The sequence below is a fragment of the Glycine max genome, chromosome 9 (assembly GCF_000004515.6).
Source record: "Glycine max cultivar Williams 82 chromosome 9, Glycine_max_v4.0, whole genome shotgun sequence".
Lineage (NCBI taxonomy): Eukaryota > Viridiplantae > Streptophyta > Magnoliopsida > Fabales > Fabaceae > Glycine > Glycine max.
The window spans coordinates 44,905,619-44,919,005 of record NC_038245.2 but is presented as its reverse complement, the minus strand read 5'-3'; the positions used below and the strand labels follow the sequence as shown (position 1 = coordinate 44,919,005).

Here is a 13,387-nt window from a genome sequence, read left to right as displayed (position 1 = left end):
TATAGAAATTATTTTCGTAGTAACACGTAATATATGATCTGTTAAAACCACAATATATGATCAAGGATTGTGCATAGTTAGTTATAAAGCCAACCAAAATTTATGGGAAGGCAAACCTATCAGTTTGCTTCTTTTCTTACTAAGCATGCCATGTAGTAATAACAATAACATTTACAAAAGTGGCCAAACATAAGCTACTATGGAGAATTTAGAGGAGACACACTTTTACAAGCCTCTCTACTAATGCACCAGACAGTACTCCTGTTTGGTGTAGCTATTACAGAGCTGGATTTTATATCAATAGATGGAAGTTCTAAATCAGAAGTACTATAGCAGCTAGAGTTACAATATTGCCGATCTGCCTTGTTGATCTTATCAAGTAAGGACTGCTTGATATGTGAACTGACCTCCCAAGTTTGAGAGAGATTAATCCCAGGAGAGCATTTTATCGCCACAGGTGAATTAGGATTGCTTAAAGAATCCTCCTGCAATATATCTCCTATTCTAGACAGTATGCTGAAGGCTAAATTTCCAAGAACTCTGGAATATGCTTCCAAAATGGAATGTCCAATATCCTATGGAAACCGTAAAAGAAAAACATATTAACACTGAATTTATGCCAGAAATCTCACAACTTGAATAATGAAAAACTTTTATGCCTCAACGAATAGGATTTTTCAGTTTTTTGGGGGTAGGCAGGAGGGTAAATGAAGCAAATATCATAAAACCTAAAACAAAGAGATTTATGAAACCTTACAGTGTGCTTGATACTTTGATTTCTATTTTTGAAACCTGTTTAATTTTCAAAAATACAATTAAATAAGGTTGTTCAAATAATTGGTGGAGGGTGGTACAAGGCACGAAAAGAGTGTGGAATTGAGAGAGAGGTTGAACAAGATGAAAACAGAAGAAGACGATGAGTAAACACCTCTAAGCTGTTTTGTTTCTTTATTTTTAAAACATTTGTTTTCGAAACAATTTTCAAAACTTTTCAGATTTTAGATAAGAAATTGAGCACTTGGTAGTATGAACTTTTTTAAAAAAAAAACAGTTTTTAAAATCAAAAACTGAAAAGGGAGAGGTTGAATACGATTATAACAGAAGATAATGAAAAAACATCTCTAAGCTGCTCTTGTGTTTTTTTTTTTTTTGAAATGCTGTTTTTTTTTTAACATTTGTTTTGGAATCAATTTTCAAAACATAATAGATTTTAGACAAGAAAATTCATTGCTGGATGGTATGCAACTGTTTTAAAAAACAGTTTATAAAACCAAAAACAGGAAAGGGAATCAAACAGACCATTAGTGTGTCTTCTCCAGTCAGAATAATTAATGAAATGCATTACAAAAAAACTCACCTTGCCATATTGAACTTTGGTAGCATCCAGAAATGTTTGAGGAAGGTTTGGATATCTGATTTTAATCAGCTGTAGTAGTGTTTCTGCACGGTCCAATAATAACTCCAGTTTATCAACCTCTGACATAGGATCCTTAACAAAAGGCGACCAGGAGGATCGAACAGGGGATTTGCCACTAACTTGTTCCGAAATTCTCTCTTTCCATGAGAATATAGCAGCTTCCAGTCTATTAACAGTCTCAAGGACAAGATTTTTAGATTTCAAGTTGAGATATTTAAGCATGTCTTCTCCAGAGCTTGATTTAGCTGTCAAAACCTTGTGCAATTCATGTCCAAGGTTTGTCTTTCCAGACTGCAACATAGAGGCAGATATAGTAATGATGCAATGAAGATCACAATTTAATTTATCAAAGTGTACCATTTGATTATGATTTCTATGATGTTCTTAAGCTGAGAATGAAAAGTTCCTCATGGTCAAGTTATCAAAAGATGCAATTTTCTTGTTCAGGAGTTATATTCAGTGTCAACAATTAAATTCCTTAACCTTAAAGTTGCTCAGGATAAAATGTACATAGTTTCAATTCAATTCAGAATGAAGTTACTCAACATTACAAGATTATCACCTTTGCAAGTGCATCCTTAATAATAGCTGGCACAGGCATTTCAAGCAACACACTTTCATTGATAGCTTTGGCAGCCTTGAATACTTGGCGTACCAACCTACCGTGATGAAGTAGCCTCTTTCTTTCAGTATCAGAAAGACCACTTTTTGGTACTTGGGGTGATGGAAGCCACCATCTTTTGCTATGCTGTGCATCTGTGTCCCTCCCTTCTGCCCGGTTTCCTCCCTCTGCATACCAAAACTCCGTATTTATCATTGAATCTAGTGCCTCCTGTCAACCAAAAATGATGTAGTAGCCTAGTAAGTCAGTTGAAACAAAGTTCCAAATTTTGATGAGAAAAAAAGACCACAATGTGACATACAATAAGCATAGAGTCCAACTTCTGGAGTGCTGGAAGATTCATGTGGATGTCTGCACGAGCTTTTGGGGTCATTATCTGTTTGAAGAAAATGACTCTCTTATTTTATTGCAATATGATGTTAAAAATAGTCCATCCTTTCATATCATAGCTCAAATGAAAAATACCTCAAAAATCCCACCATTGGAACTGCTTTGCTTAGCAGGAACTAGCTCGACCATATAGTTGGTAGGAGACAATAACCAGTCCATTTCTCTCTGCCATTTTCTCTTCCTTTCTTCAGATAGTGGTTCCAATTTCCACAGCTCACCAAAAACGGACACTGCATATGATCATTAAGTACTTAGATTCCTTAAAAATAAAACCAGAAGAAAAAAGAGAAATGAATAAGAAACAGCCATTTACTCTTGCAAGTGAAATTTTATGATTATATATAAGGTTTAGAAGAGTATCATAAAAGCATTACAAGTCATTCCTTTTTTGTGATAAACTTCACCACTTTCATGTAATTTTTAAAGGAACCAAAACCAGATAGTTGTAATTTGTAAAATGGAGTTAGAGCAGACCTGATAGATTTGTGATGGCATTAGACAGTGCCAAAGCTGTACTGAGGCCCTTAGTTCCTCCTGTAACATCTTCACCTAGTAAAAGCTTTGAAAAATTTTCTTTCATGGCTTCAATATCTGAATGTTGGATAGCATAAGGCTTCTCTTTGACACAAAAATGTTGAGGACTTTCTGAGAGTTCCCATTCTTCAAGTCCTTTATCATCCCTTTTCATTGTCAAACATTTTGAAGAGAATGATCCAAAAGCATCTTTGCTGGAGGAACAACTGGAGTCGTCGTCATCAAATGAATCAGTTATGCATTCATCTCCTCTACTTGTTCTGCTCTCATCTTCATAAGACTGGTTATTCAGCATGCAACTCTCAAGGCCGTTATATGTCATAATCCCTTTAAAATTCCATTTTATACATTAAAACTATGATTTCAAAAGGTGCTATACTTAAATTTAACAATATTACAATTTACATGTGGAAAAAATGAAATCCCCCTGTTATTTTCAAAATAATGCAAGAATATATTCCCTCTGCCATTTGACAAATCAGCAATGCAGGCAAACATCCAAAAGTAGCATATGAATAAACAGCATTTTACAATTAAAACCCAAATATAAATTGTCACATTGGTATTGGTACATAACTTCAATTAAGTGATAATATTTTTTTTCTGAATTCTTCCATATCTACACGCATATACAAGCTACATCGGAAATAAAAATCTAAATTATTTGCTTTTGTTATTCTCAAGTAGTTCCACTCGACACATCTAAAAATGTAATTCATAAATACTCAAAGACTCCAAATTTAAATAAATAAATAAATAACTATCTCTAATGGTTAAGAATTAATTGTATCACGGAGAATGAATAATTGAGATTCCACCGTATCTCTGTCACGGATATCGTTAACTTCCTAGTTTGTATAAAAAATTTATGCCTTCGCCCAAGGTTAAGTATCACTGCAACTGCAGATCCTCCTCATAGCAAATTAATGTGACCTATTGCAAGATTTGCTGACCAGAATATATGTTATTTTTGCCAAAAGTCATATTTGTTTATAGCCCAATACATAATATCTAAAGCACATGACAAGTTGAGTGCTGATAAACTTTTGATTTTTTTTAGTCTTTATTATCCACTATATATTATTGTCTTAAGAGTCTTTAAAAATGCATGGTAGATCTCTCACCAACAAGGCGATAACATTAAGAGAAGGGCACAGCCATCACTCAAATCTGTCCTGAACTCTATATTAATATAATGGATAATGAAGCATACATTGTCACATGCAAGTGTCATCAGCGAACCTTTTTTTTTAATTTTTAATTTTTCATTTTGGCGTTTGGCAATACAACATGAGTTCAGAATAAGATGTTTCAGCTTGTTTTCTGAACAATAATAACGCATCAACCCTTCAATAAGATAACGGAGTCGAATTTAAATTCAGATTTCTGAAGAAGAGCCTATTTAATCGACTTGAATGAGCAGCAAACTTCACCCTTCAAGCATTTAACTCAAATTGAATAAGATCACTATGAGTTACATCATACTAGTGATCCACACAATAAAATATTTACCATAATAATCGGGTAGCTTTTTATATTTCATATTTATGATGATTTATGCTTATTTTTGAAACATGAAATCTCTTGTGATTATGTTCACTTTAAATTTTTCTCAAAAAATGTTCACTTTAAATTATTAAATTTATATATATTAAAGTCGGGTCCTATAATTTTTTAAGATTTATTATATTTCCGTGTCCATGTAGTATCATATCCATGTCTTGTAATATTATATGTATGTACTTGTAAACTAACCAAAATGAGCCAGGGTTTGCACGGCAAAGATTCGAACAGAACAGAAAAGCTTCCGAGGCTATTGTGGCTATGACAGGATAGAACATCAGCGGCATCGAATTAAAGCTAAGGACAAAAATGCCTCAAAAGATATGTAAGAGAATCCCCACAAAAGAATCACATCTAAACCGCTGGAAAAATATTTTAAATTCTTTCTTTCTGAGGGCCAAAGTAGGGCAATGAATACATGGTGCAATGTGCATCCCCACTCTGCACCCATTTACTTCAATTTGTCAGCACCTATCTATCAAGAAGAGTGGCACAGCTAGTAGTTAAATAACATCACTCCCTGTGGCCCATGGTCAACAAACATGTCGGTCAAAGATGTTCAGATTCAGATTTAATATTTGAGATTGAGAAAGATAACCACCACAATTTCTGTGATTTTATCACACTCCACGCCCCAAAACTTCACATTATTCATTCAATTCTTCTAACACCGTCACAATTGCTCAAAACCAAAACAAGACCCATGTCACATCTAAAATAATGGAACAAAGCAAATGGTTCAAATTGTGGGATTCCACCATCTTGTTTAGGAAAAGGGGAAAATAAAAGGACAGAGAAAGCTCAACAATGTTAGTCTTATTTATATCATAAATAGTACGAAAAGATTGGAATTTTTCAAAGCTCAATGTGCTAAGTTTGACTTAAATTTCAGGATTAACAATAAATAATCGATAACCAAAATTCAAGTGGAATAAGTGAAGACTACTGTTTATCGTTTAGCTTGTGGCATTTTCAAGAAGAACGTGGCAATAATTGATCAGCATACAAAATTTGAAAATATGGAAGTTCCTTTCGTTGGTTCACACACATGACCGCAACAACCAGAAAATAACTACCTACTCTGAAAATGGGTATTTCTGACCAGGGTTGAAATAAAGCATAAGTTATGATACCAAGTTTCCTTTCACAAAATTTATTAAATGGTAGTCATATCAACATGTATATTTATCAATTCTACAAATATTTATAACACCGGCATTTACTTAGATCCAATGGCAAACCATACTTATCGTAAATAAATTTATTTTATTTTATTTTGTTAATATCGTTTACACAATTTTTACAGTCTAATTTGTTGAAGTTAATTTTACAGTTTTAATCATAAAAAATCTTTAAAATTACTCAGCCAAATCAATGGTAAAAAAAGCACATAAACAGAGTGAGAGTTTGACTAGTATGAACTTACTTTCTTGCTCATCATGATCGATGCTAAATTTCTTTTCCCTTGTGCAGCATGCTAGTCTTTTTCTCATCATCAACATCCCCTTCAATTTCTTGCCTCTTTACTACTCCACTGTATCAGTGTTTGATTGAGGACAAAGGCACTGACTCACTGCGGCTTCAATAACTCTTTACTTGACTCTTTCACCAACAATATCACAAAACATTACTCTAAGCCATTTTCAACACTCACATTATGCCCACACCTGATAAAATTTCGAGATTAATGCAGGCTGAGGACAACATGGTCCACCAGTGTCACCTCTACCATTCCTAAGCATTTAATTTGACGTACCACCAAGTCACGCTTGAAATAACTTCCACTATAATGTCCAGAAATTTTAGAAAGAAAAATTATACTATTCCATGAGTTTACACAATTTGTTTTTTTTTTATAAGTAGGAATGGAACTAAAGCACACATGCTCCTCAATCAACTGACTTAGATCTCTTTTCACACAATTTGTTTTACAACAAAAGAGATAAAACAGAGAGAAAATTTGAACATCTCTAAAAAAAATTGAAATAAAATAATTAAAGTCATAAACGAGATAAAAAGATACTATTATAATAATATTGGAAGAAATTATATTAATAATATACCTCTTTTAATAAAAGCAAAAATCACATTTAGCAGCAATGATATCTTGATCCGACTAGAACTAACTGGTTTGAATCCCGCAAAAAAGAGGATTATTTTTTTTATTTAATTAAAAAAAATGAAAATGAACTTTCTTGTGTGATTCATCGGCTACACGTATATATCCACCCCCTATTTTCTTACTCAAAGTATCATAAATTACGGGCCATGTTATACGGTATAAACATACGTATTATTATACATTATGAGATAAGAAACAAAGAATAGATGGACGTTGAGCATAATTACTTAATTACAAAGTAATCAGAACTAATAATTAATTAATCATAAGGGGGGGAAATAATACTAAAAGAGCACTGGGGTGGAGTGAAGTAAAAGGCGTTAGTTATAGTAACTTTACGAAGAGATGGTCAAAAAAGTAAGAGAGGATGGTCTTCTGAAAAGTAAAAACAAGGGTCACGCAGATAATCAAAAGAAGGTTTCTTTTTATAAACGAAAGTGAGGATTGAGGAAGATCCAATAAGAAGAAAGGTGAGTTGAAAAATTAGGGGGGAAAAAAAAAGAAGGAAATATTTGGTTCTAATTAGTTCTAACATGTGTTGAAAGTGAAAACAGAAGAGGTTCCTATAACGGCAATGTTAACGTACCTGGGATGGCATTGTTGTTTGGTGAATGGCGATGGCGAGCATAAGCAAAGAGCAATGGCACCGTACAGGGAGTATGAGAGAAGGAGAAGCAGAGTGAGGTTGGAGCTGGAGAGAGAAACTAGCAATGGAAATGGAGTGTGCGTGTTTAATAGCAAAGAGAGAGAGAGAAAGAGAGTAACTATTTTGGGCCGTTGAATGTAGTGGGGCCCGGTTCCCTTTCTGCGGTTTGGATTGTGAGCCCTATCTATCAAGATCATCCTTAAGTTGGAAATCATCTTCTCATAATCAAGATTTTCATTTCAATTTTCAAATTAAACTTGTTCCTATAGTCACTACTCCCTGCATTATAGCTAAATGCACTTTTCTACTATTTTTTTATAGGGTATATTATATTTTACTTTAGTATACTTTTTGCATTTTTTTAACAAGTTTCTTTATTCTTTTATTATGAAATTCTCTTTTTTTATATAACTAAACTTTCTTTATATGCTATTTTTTTATAGGGTATAATATATTTTACTTTAGTATACTTTTTGCATTTTTTTTAACAAGTTTCTTTATTCTTTTATTAATTATTATGAAATTCTCTTTTTTTATATAACTAAACTTTCTTCTCTTATTTTTCTGGTGAAGTTCTTCTTCTCTTATTTTTAGATTTATTTACCTTAATTATAATATTTTACTTTAATTTTAGGAGAAGTTAATGATAAAATAATAAAAAATATGAAATTAGAAGAAAGTAATCTATCCTTTTTATCGTAGACACATAATCATTAGAGTTTTAAAATTGAAAAATGGGAAAAGAAGAATCGGATCAGGCCTTCCATCGAGAAATGAAATCTATGGAATAAACTGATTTTGTGTAAGAAATACTATACTTTTACTGTTCTTGTTGGGGTTGTTCCAATGATGACCCTCCCTTCCTTGAGATTCCTCTAATCATGGCTAAAGGATGGTGGGTCATATGGGTGGATCCTAGTAAAAAAATATTGACAAATGTCTTTGCATATAAAATATTTTTCTCTCGTCTTTGTCTTTACTAGACGAGGTAATTTCTATTGTTAACCGATAAATATGATGTTGTGCTATAATTATAGTGAATTAGAAAGTCATTTGAGTGGTTCAAACTACTATATGAGTAGCATTTGTAGAAATTTTATAGCTTTAGTATTTTTGTTTTACTTTTGTGTTTTGTATAAATATCTCTTATAATTTTGTGGTGATTTTTTTTAATACAATTGATGGTTTTTTATTACTATTTGTAAGGAATTTTGGAAGGGTGAATGGAAATTGAAAAAAGGCTTTTTAATTGTAATCATTAGTTAGCATTGGCACATTCGAGTCGAGCAAGTTTGGATACAACGCAAATCTTGTTAAAGATTCTTAATTTTAACTTTTATGTCTAATTATATTCTCCCTTCTATAAATTATAAAAAAATGACTAAATTAACACTAATTTATTTTGTGGTGGAGACTTTGTTTAATTTATTCGTGCACTAAATTATGAGAAAAAAATGAGAACTAATTACGTGTTTGGTCTAGGGAAGTAACTTAAAGGAAAGAGAAAAAAAGAAGTAAAAAGTGACATAATTTTTTAAAATTATTTGGTAAAAAAGAAAGTTAAAACTTTTTTTTCTTTATTTGCTTGACAAAAATGTCCCTAATAAATGAGAAAATATGCAAAAATAAAAGTACCAAATGGTAGAAGGAAGAAAACTAATTAACGATTTATTCCCTCTCTTGCTTTTGCTGTTAAAGAAAACTATAACTCTATTTATTTTTTTTACATCAAATAATTTATAGCCAGAATACATTGATAAATAACAGTAGTTATTATCTAAGAAGTTTCAAACCAACGATTTCTTTTTTAAGAAGTTCACGTGCCTGATTCAAGTTATTGACTTTAGGATCCATCGTCTCCATTCAATATATAACTAAACAAACAAGCTAGATTCACGTGTAAGAAATAGAACTAGATGTTATGAAATTAACACTGATGTTAATCATCATTATTGTTCAAACACTGGGAACGAATCTAAATAGTTAAATAAAAGTTCAGAATTCAAACTTAAAACATGGTATATTAGTAGGGATAGTTGTCATTTGTCAAAGCCTATGTGCCATGAAATTAGAGATGCGCCTGCAGTCCTATGCCCTTATTTTCACTTAATTCCCCCATTTCAGTTCCATGAAAAGCGCCGGTACTTAGGGCTCCTGTCTCTTAATTTGAACTCTCATTATACTATTCACCAAAAGGGTGGCATATATGCTAGTATGCAGCAGAGCCAGAATATCTCCATCAATCAAGTGATCCGATTCCATGTTTGAATTTTGATTTTGAGTATAAAATCAATTATATTTTTTAAAAAAATATTTGTTTTATAGGTGTTTAGGATATTTGATAAAAATAAGTCAGTGTTTTTAATATTAAATACTTTGTACCAATGTTGATAAAGATTAAAAAAAAATACAATCACTCTCAGAAATTGAGCATGATGTATAATTATTCTTGTTATAAGTTATGGGCAATGTTTGGTACAAATATCTTGATAATATAAATATTAGTATTTTCTTGAAGTTTATATATTTTTATTACCAAACCTAGATTTACAAAAGTACATAGAAAAACTAAAAAGAAAAAGAAATTGTGCTAGATAAAAATTCCGAACTAGAATTTTACAAAACCTAAAAAAATTAACTAGAAATGCTATGTTTTCTAGTAAAAGGACCACCAAGTAGAAACTAGGGAGCAGGGCCAACATTCATTCTATTGCGTGCAGCTAGCTGTTAGGAAAATGGGGATCGATTATGAAGTGGCTGTATCTAATTTGTCTCCTTTTGGAAGTGGCACCAAAGTAGCTTGCCTTTGCCGCTCCTATTCCTATCATCACACACTTGCTATGCTAAGAAACAAAAAGCTTAAGAAGTTAATTGCATGCCCTACTGTATATCATATAATTGGCAACCCCACCACCACTACATTTTGTCTCCATTTTGCTATGTACTATCCTTGTGCTTGGGATAAAACTGATAGAAGAACATGGGGATTATATATGGTGCCTCTTCTTGGATTTTGATGTTTCAATGTAGGGGCATAAAATATGGGACAATAGTCATTTGTACAACCAAGGAACAACCTTTTATCCATGCGTTACTACATGAAAACATTTTCCGTTTAACCTCAAAATTTACTCTAATGTTAATCGGCTGTAATTGTGAAGATCAAACACCATGGTACAATTCAGTAAAAAAAAAAAAAAAAACCCACCATGGTACAAATATTATGTGAGTTACAATACTAATTAAGAGCAATTTGTGAGGATTTTATCTGCAATTTGAAAATACATTATTATTGTTTGATATGCATTTCCATTATAATTATAGCAAAAGTTTAAGTCGTTTATGGGTCCTGTAGGTTTTCCTTATTCATATCGAGGATTTGACGTATTCCATGCTAAAATTTCTAGTATTATCAATTTATTATACTTATTGTCATGTTTCGCTTACTGTCTATTTTAAGTTCATGATAGAAAGTGTGGTGGCATTTACCAATAGTTCAAAGCTCTCAGCTCTCAAATACTAAGGAATCATATTCATAAAAAATTTGTTAGTATACTTTGTGGTTGTAACGTTGTCAAATCTTGCACATTAGAAGAAAAAAAATATTCTTGCTGTAAAAAATACAACACGGTAGATGTGAGAGGATATTCTCTTTTATCTTGAGGAGTGCTAATAAACAGTAACACACTCTTTTTAATACATATTTTTCTATTAATTAAAACTTATTGAAACTATAAAAAATTAAAAATAGAAGAGAGACTCAATGCAAAGTAAGATTTACCCAAAATTGTGTTTTGAAAAAAATTCAATCAATGGAGGATTATTTAAAAGAGTGCTACCATTTCTCTTTCAACCAAATGAAAAAAAAGCTTTGAGCACTCTGCAACACTTAGCATATGTATTTCCTATTCACATGCATCGACACCAATTAAACCTGCCTAACTTCACATTGACACAAACGTGCGGCATATTTAGAATTCGGCCAATCCTTTGACTTTCTTTTAGGAGGAAAAATTCATACATGAGAGCTTGGTACCATTACATATATATAGTCAAATTCACATGTCTCAATACCTGAATCGTATCAATTTCAAAGAAGGTTTTTGAAAAAAGCAAATGCTTCACATGCACATAGCATCTAAAGGCAACGCCATTCCATCACAGATTGCCAGATTGGTTGTCTCTCTCGTGACAAGAAAGCACAGGAACATGATAATTCTTCTACAAATTATCAGTACAGTACCATGCTTTGTAAGATAAAGTTAAATATAAAATATTTTAAATTTTAATGTTTCTAATTAAAACTCGAAGTGTTATAGCAAAAAATTAGTAAAAATATATAATATAAAAACATTGCATTACAAGTTTGTTGATTTTTATAAAAATTATTTTAAAAATTATATTTATTATGATTTCTGATTGATTAATAATATAAAACTAACAATCAAAATTAAACTCTTATTTTAATCATATTTTTATTGTTTAAAATGTTACTTATTTTAAATCTAAAGCAGGCCGGCTCTAAGTAACATTATTTTAAAGTGTGTTGCTCTCACTTTTCCTTTATCATAACAGCAGTGTTACAACATGGACCTATTTGCCATTTTGTTGCACACAAGTTCACAGGGACCTCACTGTGATCTTCACTAGTTCAAAGAGGAACTTCTTCATGACATGGTGTGGCAACAAAATTGGCACTACAACCCAATCCTCACCTTCACTATCTCTAAACCGTCCATAAAAGCTAACAAAAGGTATAGCCCCTGCAGGTCCTCCGTAGCTAGGACTTCCCCACCCAAAATCCACATTATAGAACCTCACATGAGAAGTATCCCAATAAGGTAATTTCCTTTTATCTTATACTTGGGCCGACCCTTGAGAACCATAAGATCCACCACAGAACTCACGTACTCCGCACTCATTTAGGCCTTTTCCTTTTTTATTAAGCCCAATGCATTCTCCAATGGGCTTTGGCACAAAAGTCCAGCCTTGGAAAGCGTGATTGGGAAGGCAAAGGCATGGATATTGTTAGGTGCACCCAGCATTTTATTAAAATACCAAAACTGCCCCTACGCTTTTTTTGCATTTGTGATGGGTGTGTGTGAGGGTGGTCCATAAATCGTAGGGATCAAGTTGATCCGTAAGGTTGATACGGATCAACTTGATTTGTAAGCCTTTTACGGAACAATACAGATCAATTTGATCCGTAGAAGTCTTACGGATCAACTTGATTCGTAAAAAGCTTACGGATCAACTTGATCCGTAAAAAGCTTACGGATCAACTTAAATGGCTTACGGATTAAGAATATTTTTGTCATTTCACCTTAAGTGTTGGATGCACCTAGCAACACCCCAAAGGCATTGTCATGGCACCCTTTGTGGAAATGCCGCACCGTAGCACTTGGGCTTGAGCCCAATGAGATAGTGGGCTTGTCACCTTTCATCACTGGGAGTTGTTTGGGGCACCCATATTTTTGTTGGTACACCCAGCAGTTTTTTAAAATACTAAAACTGGGTATTTTTTTATTATAAATAGCATATTAAATTTTTCATTTCTACAATGCCTTTTTTTAAAAAAAAAAATTATACTCCCTTAGTGTAACTTGTTTCCGTTATCGTCCTTTTGTGAGTATTTGTTGTCGTTAGTGGTGCATGTGCGTTGTTTATGGATATACGGTGAAGTTCGGTGGTTTTTCATCACCGGAGAAGAAGAGGTGCATATTTTTTTTTCAAAACATACGGACTGGCAATCCATATGTTTTGAATTTTTTAAAAATTATAATTTATTTAGATTTTTGTATACATTTAATTTATTTACAAAATTTGATAATTAAACAAATTTGATATTTAACTAAATATTGTATTTAGATGTTTATTACAATAATTAATAGTTAAAAGAATTTGATATTTAATTTAATGATGTATTTGAAAGTTTATTACAGTAATTGAAAATTAAACAAATATGATATTTAATTGAATGATGTATTTAAATGTTTATTACAACAATTAATAATTAAACAAATTTAATATTTTTTTTATAGATAAATTTTTATTAAACCTATGATTTTTATTTACAATTTATATATATAAATA

The 13,387-nt window shown here is 32.0% G+C and overlaps 1 protein-coding gene across 4 annotated transcripts; it reads right to left on the bottom strand.

Moving 5' to 3' along the window:
* Window positions 1–99: 99 nt before the first annotated feature.
* On the bottom strand, window positions 100–7,389 carry LOC100778067 (rop guanine nucleotide exchange factor 14). Of its 4 annotated transcripts, none has more exons than XM_006587598.4 (8): window positions 7,235–7,389; window positions 5,953–6,193; window positions 2,904–3,290; window positions 2,505–2,659; window positions 2,341–2,415; window positions 1,980–2,249; window positions 1,358–1,708; window positions 100–575 (listed from the first exon to the last, which is right to left on the bottom strand). In XM_006587598.4, exons 2-8 carry the CDS (start codon window positions 6,026–6,028, stop codon window positions 198–200), a joined length of 1,692 nt encoding a protein of 563 aa, XP_006587661.1. In that variant the 5' UTR covers window positions 6,029–6,193; window positions 7,235–7,389; the 3' UTR covers window positions 100–197. The 4 variants fall into 4 exon arrangements, with proteins under 4 accessions (XP_006587661.1, XP_006587663.1, XP_006587662.1 ...); XM_006587600.4 differs by having other exon boundaries at window positions 2,904–3,243; XM_006587599.4 differs by having other exon boundaries at window positions 2,904–3,233.
* Window positions 7,390–13,387: the final 5,998 nt, after the last annotated feature.

Excerpts from the sequence above, each read along its gene's own strand:
- LOC100778067 (XM_006587598.4), bottom strand. The coding sequence starts at position 6,028 with ATGTTGATGATGAGAAAAAGACTAGCATGCTGCACAAGGGAAAAGAAA. Across the intron at positions 2,416-2,504 it reads CCAATGGTGGGATTTTTGAG|ATAATGACCCCAAAAGCTCG; the intron begins GTATTTTTCATT and ends TTCTTCAAACAG. Across the intron at positions 2,250-2,340 it reads AGTTGGACTCTATGCTTATT|GAGGCACTAGATTCAATGAT; the intron begins GTATGTCACATT and ends TTTGGTTGACAG.